We start from the raw sequence: 13,040 nt of genomic DNA, 5'->3' as shown, positions 1-13,040 counted from the left end.
TTATGGTGCGACTTGTCCAATAATCAGAGTTCGATACGACCGTCGTGATTTACGGCGTTGGATGATTCGGAAATCGGGCACGCGTGTGCATTGCGTCTCGCCACGCGAGTAGAAAGGGCGGGTCTCGAGCCTATCTCACAGCCCCTCTCGATGCCCGGCAATTTCGGCCTCGGACCACTCATATTGTTCGCCTCTCGCGCACACCCGGTATATTATATTTATAATCCGTGCGCGCGACACGCGGTCACGTGCCGGCCTGTATGATGCACCGCGGTGTCGGCTAATCGCATTTAAAGCTCTCCGCGAGCCCCGTCGTTGGGGTCGATTATTATCGCGTCTCCTGGTGGCTTTGCAATCGAATCAAAATACGACTCGAGTCGGAGTGGGCTAATGTAATGAGAAACGCGCCTCGCGCGCCTGCGGGGATCTGTCCGAGGAGACAGATAGGTGCTTTATTGCACTGGTCAAAAGCACAAAGGAAAAAGCGCAAGGAGGGGCTAATGAAATTACTAATAATTACATCCGAAAATTTCTTGCTTCTACAATAATATGTCAAAGTGTTAAACAGAAAATTTGCATCTTTGTAATTACTTGTACATTTTCTAATTTTATTCTATGTTATTTTACATAACTGTGGATCAGATTGAGAGTAATGTTTCGCAATTTTGAAAATCAATTCTACTATTACAAAATATATCAAAATCGTGATGCTCATAAATTTCAGTATAAATAATTTTTATTTATCCAAATATTTTCAAAAATACATGAATTTAATCTTACGTAAACAATTTAATATTGTGTAACATAAATATAAGTATACTAGAAAAAATATAATATAAATATACCAAGCAAAAATTAAGTTTTCAATAAAAAATTTATTAACTATTATATTTGAATGTTATGACAATAACGGAAACATTTCTGTTGCATTGCTCGAGCTTTATAGTGAGGACGATAGAAAGAGATCGGGGACAAAAACGAGCAGAAAAGAAAAAAAAAGTTCAAACAGATGTGTCTCGCGGCATGATAGGAAGAACTGCTTACGCAAATGCTGCGTCTGGGTCGACTGGAATGCGCTAAAAACTGATGGTGCAAACTGCAACGCGAGAAAAACGGTCGACGACCGTCCAACAGATGGGTATAACTTTGGTCCGGGTTTGACAGGATCTGTGAAAGAGCCTAGTGCGTTATGCACACACGTGCATCTGACACTGCATCGAGATGCGTGTCACGTGGCCCGTAGTGTAGGTTCCAGCTTCTCGATACGGTGAATGAAACTTCTTAAATCGCTCTTGCTACGACGGTTTCGCCACTGATGCGCATCCGCCATGTTCGCGTAAAGTGCTCGGGAGTTGCTTACGGGATGAGCGAGGCAAAGTTTCCGGAGTGTATGTAGCTGCCATACAAACGGTGGCGAACGAGCCAAAGTAAGAACATGTCAACTTGTTCATTAAATATTACGTAACTTGAGTTATCGTACCGGAAATAAAATGATTCTTTCTATTATTAAAAGCAAAGTTAAATAAGACGCTCGGAAGAGAAATTATAAGACACACGCAGCTATTTCCAAATATATTTTTAAACGTGATAAATTTTGAGTAAATGAGAAAAATATATAAAAAAAAAAATATGTTTAATATCTTTAATTTATGTACGCATTTATTATTAAAATAAATCGTAATCTGTCATCTTCAGTCTAAATCAGTTCGAGTTAAAACCCTTTCTTCCAAATTTCTTTTTTTACACTGGTACACCCTGATATTGCCTCTTGTAAAGGGATTAACTTTAAATAGCCAATGACGGCCGAATGAAAAATCCGTTTTTGAAAACCCACATCGTCCTGTCACTCGTCTCTATTGTCGCGGTCTGCGCGGCAAAGATCACGCGTATTCCTTTCCATGAACCGGCAGCACGGCAAGGGTTTGAGGCGTACAACAGTTCTAACAGCGGCAGATCGCTACGCAGTAAACGACTGACGGACGACAGAAGATTAAAGTTGGCCGTTAACTCGATCTAATTGTCCCCCCCGACTTGGCCTTCCTTTATTAATCCACGTCCGCAACCATCTTCGGGATCGTCATCCCCTTGTCGACTCATCTTATCGATTCGCCGCGCGGAACGTGTGTATACGCCGAAACCGTCGTTTACTTATTAAAAATATCTCACATATTGATCAAGCATGTAAATCAAGTTTTACATTTTGTTTAATAGGAAGTGAAATATTTACAAAGTAATAGTTTACACACATTTCCTTGAATAAATATTAAAACATTTGTTTACTGCAAATCGAGATTGTGTTGAGAATTATCAGTTCACATATTTTATTAATAACAAATCACAGAATATTTCCGTTTTCTCATCTTAAAATAACTTCTGTGATTTTCTCGGCAATCTTCTGCATCTTGTATAATAAAGATAACAGTGAGTCTATGTAAATAATCGTACGGTATTGCTCAACCAGCGCCATGTTTGCGCGACGCAAATCTTGGCAGAACGGCGGCGACGACGTAAACGCGACGATAAAAGTAACGCGGTTGATCTTATCGTGTCTGAGAATGAACGGGACAGATGAATGGCCACGTGCACTCAGCGCGCGCGCGCGCGCGGGAGAAGTAGGAAGAGAGTATGCACGGACGTTTAACATGACAAGATGTTACTAATTCAGGGTAGGTACAAGTACAAAGGAGCCGACGGACCGAATCCCTGTGCCCGCGCCTCTAATCCGCTCCAATTGGGACGGCAGGAGCTAAAAAAGCTCATGTCCATGCGTGGTATGACGCGTGCTACCATTTATCCCAATCGTCGACGACGACCGGTCGTTCTTAATGATCGGCAAATAAAAATCTGCCGTCATCCGGGCTGAGGAGGAAGCCATCATCACAACGGGGCGAAAGGTCGACTCTACACCCGCCCGTCTACACCTTTCGGAGAGAGGTAAAGGCAACAACAAATGAAGTATGTGTAGAAATAAATGCATATCTGAAGTGTTGTAAGCGCAGTTTCTTTGAGTATTTAATATGAGCAAAAATAAATATTTATAAATATCTGTAGCATCTGTAATAAATATCTACAGCAAGCAATACAAAGTAGCAAACAATAATAATCGGTAATATGTAAATATGAAGAAAATAATATATACGATTTGATACTTTTTAATCTGGAACGCCATAACAATATTTCTTTTTCGATAAAAAACGGATATTGTTAGGATAAGTCAGAAAATTATTTCTACGTACGCTTTTATTTCTATCGATTTTTTATTTTTAGATAAGATGTGAAAGTGATATGAAATATATGACATAGAATATCAAAATTTAATATTTCTTCTTTTCTCGATGTGTGAAAGGTGAAAAGTCAAGGCTGCACAAATGCACATAACTTTGACGTGAAAGATTCTTTTACTGTATCGTGATATAATTCGATCGAATATATGAACCTGTCAATAAAGTGGATCTTCATGACGCACATACCTGAGTGACTTTTTGGTAAAGGTGGCAGATTCGTAACTTCCGTGGCATTCCCAAAAGGTGCCCACAGTCTTGGGAACATTAAACGAACATTACAGGCTCCTAAAAAAAAAAAAAGACAATATCATGATATTGCGATATTAAAACAGCTAAAAAAGTCATTTAGGGCCGGTTGGTTTTTGGTAAACTTATCCATAATGTATTTAAACATATATATCTGTCTTCATTTTTTTCTTAAATAAATAAAGACAGACACATTTGCCTGAGGTAAGTTTACCAAGAAATTGGAACAATCGACCTTTAATCAAATTTACTAAATTTGTTATATTACAAAATTAATCGAAGTATACAGTAATATGTATTCTTATATTAAAGATTTGTAAAGTTATATTTTTATTATTTTAAATATATTTTGAATAAAATTGATAAATTTCCATTTTTCTCTCTCCGTCTTGAAATCGTTACGGAATAAGTTCCCGTTTTGTGTTAAAAAATCCAAAGAACATGAAAAATTACACAAGCATAATCAAGCATATCTGTCATTATATTTAAATTTATTATGACTAATTGATTAATTATTGGAAAATAATATATAAAATTTGATATAAAAAGATAGTAATGAAAACGGCGAAAGAAATCAGACAATTTTTTTATCATTCATGCATCGTTACTCGCCAGCTACCAACGCTGCAATGACATCTCAAGTCCTGACGAATTTAGTATTCCTAGTTCGTAGGAAAGATCAACCCCTCGACAAGAGCGTCTTTATTAGAAAGGAGGAGAAACCCTCCTCTATTTATCAACCTTGCCTCGGCCATTACTCGCTCTCTTTCTCCCCGAAAACCTGCATTCCTATCCCCGAACATCCGCCATTCATCCTTGGTGAGTTTCTTTGATCGTCCCGGTGGAGGATCAAAGTTCGAAAACTTCACGCCAATTCACCATCCCAATGATTAATCAAACGAGCGAAATCTTTGTCTTTCGCACGGAATGCCAAAAGCTATGCGGTACATCGAATTAATATTGGCAAGATTATAATATGTGTCGCATGCAGAGATTTGTATAAGATGACTAATTTGTACGGCAATTTTTTTTATAGGTTAATCAGCAAATTGGAGAACAATTACAAATTGATAAAATTAATCGTATTTAAGGTGTATTATATCTATTTCATAAAAGACAAACCTTGGTCATATTATAGATGGACTGTTGTGTTAATATTTGTTGCATAATTTTATATACTTTCTCAAATTTATTAAACTGCGTGTCGAATAAAATTTCGGTCTTGAAATACACAGTTATAATATAACAAGAACAGTGTTATTAAATTAATTATCAATTTAATATCCTGTTATTTACTATTCTTATTTATCTTTTGTGTTTTCTCAGTGTCAAGTCTATATTCTTTTATTATTATTTTATAAAAGTAATATAAAGTTATATAAACTATAAATAGATATAAACATATAAAAATAATTGTTTTATTGTGCTTAGTAATCTAAAGATAGCAATTCCCGATATCTTAACAATATAGAAACGTAGAAATCTGCCATGGGGATGGGAAATTAATCGCGATTGTCAAGAAAAATTGCAGTTCAACCGACAAACGATCATCCTGTAATATGTGTCGGTTTTCTTACACAGATACGATAAAATATCAAATCCGAGCTTTACGATGATGAATATAATCCCGAACCTATCTAATCGTGCAATTCGATTGAGCTAAATCAGATCCATCTTTTTCAACATCGATATCATGTATGCGTCAGTTAGCCTCTTTATTTTATTATTGAATAAAAGTAAAAATCTATTAATCAGAAATAAAATGCGAAGTAAAAGTAATATTGTTAATAGTGTTTTTTTTTTGTAATATTGTTAAAAGTTTTGATTTACATTATGCTTTGCTTCAAGTTAATAACCAAGATTATTAACTTGAAGCAAAGCACAATGTAAATCAAAACTTTTTATTTCGATCAACTGCGTTTTTTTTTAATTACACATTAATTGCGGGTGTAATTTTAAATTATGTATTCTACAAATAAATAATAATTAAGATTGATATAAATTAATTTAAAAGAAGAAAAGAAAGAAAAATATTGTTCATAATAAAAATTTGACAATAACATATTTGCGTTCTTAGTTATAATAATTACTCGCAAAATAACAAATTTATTATTAGATCCGATACAATGCATCATTTTCGTAACTCTCGGTAATCGCTCAAGAGATCGATCGATCGATAACAAAACGTCGGTCGTTCGGTTATACCGAGAATCGACAAAAAAAAAAAAGTGAGAGAAATCTGTAATCCGGGCAATATAGAGGACCGACTGGGATAATCTGAGATAGCACGAAGAGATTAAACACTCCGCGCCGCAAAGGCTGTCTCATTCTCGCCAGGATTATCAGAAATAAATCATATATTTCCTATATAGCGGACGTACCGCATGCTCGAGATAAGGTGGCCTGGTGTGATACGTCGCTACGCGTGTATACACAATGCAGGTAACGCGTGTTTGTTAGCCAGCGAGAACATCGGAGATATCGGCCCGTTTGCTTGCGCGACGCTTTACTTATCCTGCGTAGTCCCGCGCGCACGTTTCGCTATCGCGCGCGGTCCGTCATAAATCTATAAAACGGTAAGGCCAACGTGATTTGCCGTGGAAATCGCGCCGACAAAAACAGCCGTGGCAGATCGGCAGATTTGGAGAATTCAGGGAACGCCAGTTTGCTCTTTCGGTCTCTGTGTTAGGATCAAGAAAATCGTTTCGCGCTAAAAACACTGGATCACAAGATCTTTCTTTAAATAAGAAGATAAAACAGATACATTATTGTATGTATTAAATAAAAATATACTTCGCACAATTGAATTCTCAAATCAGTATGCAAGTGAAGAAGATCGAGATATAGTTAAATGAATAGGAGTCCAAGCACGTTCACTGAGATTCAGATTTAACTATTCCTTTCGAATAATTAATTTTTCATATATTTCCACGTTTACACGGAGAAAATTTTTAGAAAAATTACTACTTGCGGACCATAAAAAGAAATTTTAAAGAATTATATCATAAGTAGTGTAAATACTATAACAATTTGGTGAAAAACATAGTAAAAATTTTATATGACTTCCTTGGTTCGCACTTACTATAGTATAATTTTTATAAAATTTTTTCAATGTATTTATTAGAAGAAATACGAACTCAAATGTAAGGAGTATAAATACGAGTATAAATGTCATAAGGAGAATAAAAATTTTTTTCATTCAGTCACAAGAAACTATCGATAATTCCATAACAAATGAATAGATATGGCTACTTCTAAGCCTCGCTATCAAAGGGAGGTTTTGAGTACCTCTCAGCGGGTAGAAGCAGCAGAAGAACAGCAGTTAACCCCTCGATGAGCTGCCTATCACCTGGCAATTATCGCTTAAACCGCTTAGCTCAATGCTTGTAGCTCGATATTATTGCGTTTAGCCTGTTACCGCGATTAGTAGCGGGGTATTAGTATAGGCAGCCGTCTAATGCCAGCCATCCCCTCTCACCTGTTGAACAGACCGTTGTGCACGATGACGGCTCCCTTACGCACCTGCACGCGCGTGTGCGTGTCCGTGCGTAAGCTACGAGCATCCCGTGTCCCGCGGACACCACGCGCGAGCCTCACGCGTGTGCGTGCCGCAAGCTCAGGTGTCGACGCGAGCTGCGAAAGCTATCCGCGTAAACGCCACGTTGCAGGAGATAATAGACAGATAATAGATAGGATGATGACAGGCGAGAGATGGGCACGGGGTGAGAGTCGGGGGGTGCTGCGTCAGCATACGGCTCTCTAGATGTCAAAGGCCTGAATGCGAAATGTTTCGGCTGATTACGTGGGGCTTTCTCCATGGAAAATGTGCTTCCGGTGCACATTTCCGAGCTTGATCGGTTCGCGTTCGTTTGATTGAAATAACTGGTATAACAAAGATTTACAATCGCAATAATATATATAGATTTGTTCATAAAAATACGTAAAAATACAATTGACAAATAGATATTTGTCAATTAGAAAAAATACATAGAAAAAATAGATATTTAATACTGACATTTGAGAAGATGTCGCTGTGTTATGGATATTTTTATATCCCTAAAAAATTATGTTGAATGGATATGCACGATTTCTCTTTTTGAGTTAAATAAGTATAAACTTTTAACAATTATTATATGATAGATAATATTAAATTTATGTTATATTTACCAATATCAGTATGTAACTCAGTATTTATTTATAATTAAAAATTAGGGAAAGTGTGTATATTTGTGCGCAACATTCTACTTATAACTTTTTATCTCTAATTTAATTTTATCTCGAACTCAAAATGATTTATATAACGTATACAGACAATGTATACAAACATACACAATCTCTCCTAATTTTGATTATTTCTAAATAAAATATGACAGATAAAATGTTGAGTCATACAAAAGTACGGATTATATATTTTACATTCTGCTGTTTTTATATCACATTCTGTTAATGTAAATTGAAGAGTTGTTGTTTAACTTACTTTTAAATTATAACAATATTAAAATTGACATAAAATTTGTTTCAAAAATTCTTAAATAAATATTTGGATTAAGAAATCTTAAAACAAATTATCAACATTTTTGTTTTTCGAAGATAACTTTTAGAAAATTGGCTCTAATAAAATTCCAATTTCTTCTACACAATTACAATATTTTTTACTTAAAACTAATAAAAAATAATATTATATATTATTAATTTTTGCATTGATAATTTATATCTGAAAGCTTACCTTCATCGATGGGAATCTGAGGGTTCTCTTGAAGATTCTCGTTATTATTGGTTTCCGGCGGCAGCGATTGCTGATGCACAAGCGACGAAGCCGGTTGTTTGGGCTTGACAACTCGAAATGCTGATGCCTCGGCAACCCCTCGTCTCGAAAAGTCTAGCGGACCCACCCCGACAGGCGAGTGTTGCTGCTGCACTTCCATCATCCTGGACCTCGAGTCCGTTCACCGTTTTACAACTTTCGCGTCACTACACACGACGTTCGCATCTCCTCCCCCAACACGCTTGCAATCTTTGTAAGTTTCCTCGGCAATAAACAAACATACACAATTCTCCTCAATCTGATTTTCAATGAAACTATCCAGAAAGTCCTTTCTTCATAGGAATCCTTCAGATCTTTGGAAACTTGCGTCTTCAGGAACAATAATTTTTCAACAATTATCAAGACTGTTTGGTGAACGTTAAAAAAAATGTCTCTTCAGTTGGCAATGTATGCAACCCCAAGTGCGCGACAAAAGTCTTTCCTCCGGATTACCTGTTCACCGACTTCATCCTTTCATGGATTGTCAACATTGATCTCGTGGTAGCGTACAAGCACTACAGATTCTTTTGCCGGCACATTCACTCGAACCTGCTGATTCGTAGTTCGTCAACACCTGAACGGACTCCCGTAGGACAGCTTCTGCCTGCTTGATGACAATGAATACGTGTTGCGTAAGAGACGGGGCTTCCGGTTGTCAGTGACACTGATTTCCGTGCAGTCCATCGGCTGGACAGGTCGGGCGAACGGCGGAGCACCGGCTCAAGCCCGGGGATGTGAGAGACGTTAGCTGCTAGAGCGGGTGCCTCGACGCCGACTGCTGTTAACGGGTCTGATAGTGGAGGGACTCCCATGCGATGACGGCCGCGAGAGCGGCGGACGTGGAGAAGGAGAGAGACGGAGAGTGCAACACGAACGACGCACACATCGTCGGCGTACGTACGGAGAGGGAGAACACCCACACAGAAGTCCGATGCACACCAAGATTTTGGTCCCGGGTCCCGCCTCCCGGGCACGCCTTCTCGGTTCCACTCCACCCACACACACACCGGGTTGTTCCCTGTATACGTGTTGGTGCACGAACAAACCAACACGTGAACGATCGTCGATCCATGAAAAGGAGTGGGGCCGACGACGCTACCGAACGCTACCGGGCGTCGTTGCTTCGGTACGGCATGTAGGGTGGCTGACGGGGTTTCCCCGCGCTTGTGTGCGTATGTGCTTCTGATACGTGTACGCGTGGGTTTCACGTCTCTGTGCGCGTGTGTCTGAATTGCACCGGCCACCGAACACGAGATACACGTTGCGCGCTACGCTCTCTCACCTCCTGGTTGCAGCATTATGTGGAACCACTCGGCCACCCTGATTCCACTCTTGACTCCACTGATTGATATTTGCGCGCTGCCCTCGCACACTTGAGCGTACATGCACGTACGCCACTCTCTCGCGCGCGCCTCTCGTCCTTCAACACCCATCGTGATGGTAGATGCTGCTGGGTGCAAGGAGCGAACTTAGAAAATTTAGGCAACGGGGGCGAAGGTGAGAGAAAGAGAGAGAGAGAGAGAGAGAGAGCTCGCGCTTTTATAGCCGCAAGGGTGATCTTCGATATTTCCTGGAAGATGAGATTTCGAAGGAGATGAAATCTTCGCGCGTGGTTGGGTTAAGAAGTTTCTAGATCACGTCCATCGCTCTTTCAGGGGATTATATACTTAGATATCTGTTTGAGAAAACAGGTTTGAGAGAAATAAACGAATTGTAAAGTAGTCATTATTTCAAAAACTAATTATACGTAAAGATTAGATAGGAACCACGAGGCAATCAAAATAGCATATTTGTAAAAAGGCAGGAAATTAGAAATATATGAATTAAGGATGATTTTTCTGATATTGAATCGAGTCATTGAAATACTTTTAATTAACAATATAATTATTGCTAGATTGAATTAAGATACAAATGATAAAAATATTACTATATAAGAAAAAATTGATGTATGAGAGATATAAAGTCATTTTAAATAAAATGTTATATAATTTTATAAAATTGTCAATATTTCAAGTGATTCAGGTCTTTTAGATTTGAAAATTTTAAATAATTCGAATAAAATAAAGATTCAAATCATATCTAATTTGATTTGATTTGTTTTCTAATAGTTTGTACTTTTTTACAAGAAAGGATAGGTGACTTTAAAATTTATAAATGTATGACAATGGATTTAAAACTGTGTGTTTGAAAATGTTAAACTTTAAAGAAATATTAGATTTTGACTAAAATTTTTGATAACAAAGAGATTTTTCCCGTTAGCTCAGACCGACTACGTTAGAAGAATTTACTTTAATCTTAGCTTTCATAAAATCGAGCGCGCGCGTATCCCCGATAGGAATGTTGAAAATCTTTTATGATACGCTCTGAAGGGATAAATCCAACATCGATATCGGGCGGCAATAAAGTTTATCAAGCGTCAAACAGTTTTAACACTTTAATCGCCTGCTGAAACGAGACGTCGAAGACGACGGTGTTTTCCGATGTACCGTGACTTCCAATAATTCCACCCAGAATTTTCGGTGCAATGACACTTAACATATTCCGATAACATTGTGTGCGACAGGCTTAATTTTTTGTTGTCGAAAACATATGCAATATTATTCTGTCTGTCGCCTGTCTACGTAGATTTTTAATATCACGTATATAAAGAACATATAAAAAAGTATAAAAATGCTTTTGCTACATTGATAATGCATTAATTCGCTATATTTCTCTCATCTGTGTTCTTTCGGCTCGATAAGAAACAAGATTATTCGTGTTCATTTTTCGTACGCTTATTCATCATGATAACGGTTGCGAAATTATCGCAAGACATTTGTGTAAATAAGTTTAGTAACTACTTAAGCCTTATAATGCAACGTTGAATTTATATTTTTAGTAATTAATTATTTACTAATTATTTTTAGAAATTGTTAGGTGACAAATGTTAAAGTTGCAAACGTTGCAAATTAAGCCATAATTATTTGTATAATTTTGCAGCCCCTTTTCGAGTAGTCAGGAGAGTATAGCTACGCTGTAACATCCATAAATTTATATGATTTACGGCACAATTTAATTATCATGCTGCATGCTTATTCGCCTCTGCAACGCGACATTGCAGTGAAACGAATCCGATGCGAAAGCCAAACATAACAGAATTCAACAGATACCAGCTTGTTGAAGCTGCATCCTGAGGAATGTCACGTGTATTTGTTCACCACGATGCTAACACGTTGATAATGCATCTCAAAAACCGAGATCCAGGGGGACACATTTCGGGGATAGCTTCTATAATCAATTCCACGAAAGTGTAACGACCAATAAAGCAGCTAACGGTATAATCACTTAAGCCGTAATGCTTAAATTGCAAGGAATAGATTGCGATGTCATTTTCACCGCGTTTCAATAGTGTATAATATAATTTACCGCGAAACGACGTAATTTCGACGTATAAAATAACATTTTATTATCAATATTCAATTACTCAGTAAACGAGATCCACAAAGCTGTTCGATATAAACAATTTTCTCCTTTTAAAATAACCATTTATATAAATAGTCACGAGATGATAAATATCGTTGTATGGACGATACATTTGTTAGATTGGATTCTCAGAGTAATGCAGCGCCTTCTTCTCTCTCTCTCTCTCTCTCTCTCTCTCTCTCTCTCTCTCTCTCTCTCTCTCTCTCTCTCGCCAGGGTGCATATAACAAAGAAAAACTCAACTAAGTTTCTTGAGAAGATGATACTCCGTATCCCCTGGCAGATCATTCTCCGCGCGTATACGCCGGAGTAATCGAAACGCAGCGGTTCAGCGTAGTTCAGTCCCGCGACTGAACTGCGCAAAGTGTAGCTGATTGTAACACTGAGAGTGTCGTCGTCATCATCGTCATCGTGGTAGTCGTCGTCTTCCTCGTCATCGTCGTCGTCGAGGGCGTAAGTATCCACGAGCATGACGCGAGACGAGATGTTGGACGTCAGGCGAGACCGACAAACCGCATCAATCATACTCACTCACTCGCTCGCTCGCATCGTCGTACGTTCTCCCTGGAGCACCGGCGATGTCCCAGGGCCGCTCCATCTTCGGGAGAAAATTGCTTACTCTCATACTCTACGAATACGGTTCCCGGCAGTAACGCGGGCGTGCGAAAAGCTGTACGACATCCCCGACCTGCGAGAAAAAAAAAAGAGAAGATAAAAAAAAAACGACGGCAGAAGGGAGAGAGCAGGAGGACACGAGAATAAGAGCGTGACGGTGAAATTACGAGGTCATGACGACGAAATCGACTGCGTAAGGATCGTTTCGTGTAAAGTTGAGAGAAATTGACGTTTTTTAATTAATAAATAATCGTTAGGTCTTATTATTTCTTTTAAATATAGTTATCAACAAGATTTTATACGTTTACAATTACAGTTTCTAAAGAATTTATGCATTTTGTTTCTTAATGCAGATTGTTTGAATTTCAGTGATCGTATCGCAATGGAAAGAAAAGAGAAATTATAGAAATTTATTTTTTTTTTTTTTTATTAAATGTGAAAGGATATTTAAGAATGACGAAACGCTTAAGCATATTATTTTTTTTTACAATTTTAAGAATGTTAACATTCTTAAAATAAAAATATTTTGTTAGTTTTGGGAAATCGGTTTACAGCTTCATCGGCTCATAGTGATTCGAGTTTGTCCATGTTTGTAAAGGTAAACATGTACATATTAGATAGGAGAGATTC

At 37.8% G+C, this 13,040-nt stretch overlaps 1 protein-coding gene across 2 annotated transcripts in view; it reads right to left on the bottom strand.

The window, feature by feature from the left end:
- The window catches only part of LOC105829211 (zinc finger protein 358), a 30,369-nt gene extending 17,890 nt beyond the window's left edge, over window positions 1-12,479 (bottom strand). The window contains exons 1-3 of one of the 2 annotated variants that reach the window (XM_028189242.2): window positions 12,039-12,479; window positions 8,257-9,781; window positions 3,471-3,569 (exon numbers count right to left, since the gene is read on the bottom strand). In XM_028189242.2, the coding sequence (XP_028045043.1) occupies window positions 3,471-3,569; window positions 8,257-8,458 (301 nt within the window). In that variant the 5' untranslated portion in view covers window positions 8,459-9,781; window positions 12,039-12,479. Of the gene's footprint in view, window positions 1-3,470; window positions 3,570-8,256 lie in introns of both variants that reach the window. The other variant, XM_036285775.1, reaches the window with a different exon arrangement.
- Between the last annotated feature and the right edge of the window lie 561 nt (window positions 12,480-13,040).

Source organism: Monomorium pharaonis, chromosome 4 (assembly GCF_013373865.1).
Source record: "Monomorium pharaonis isolate MP-MQ-018 chromosome 4, ASM1337386v2, whole genome shotgun sequence".
NCBI classification, from domain to species: Eukaryota; Metazoa; Arthropoda; class Insecta; order Hymenoptera; family Formicidae; genus Monomorium; species Monomorium pharaonis.
The sequence above is the reverse complement of the archived record's forward strand: the minus strand, read 5'-3'. Positions and strand labels throughout refer to the sequence as shown.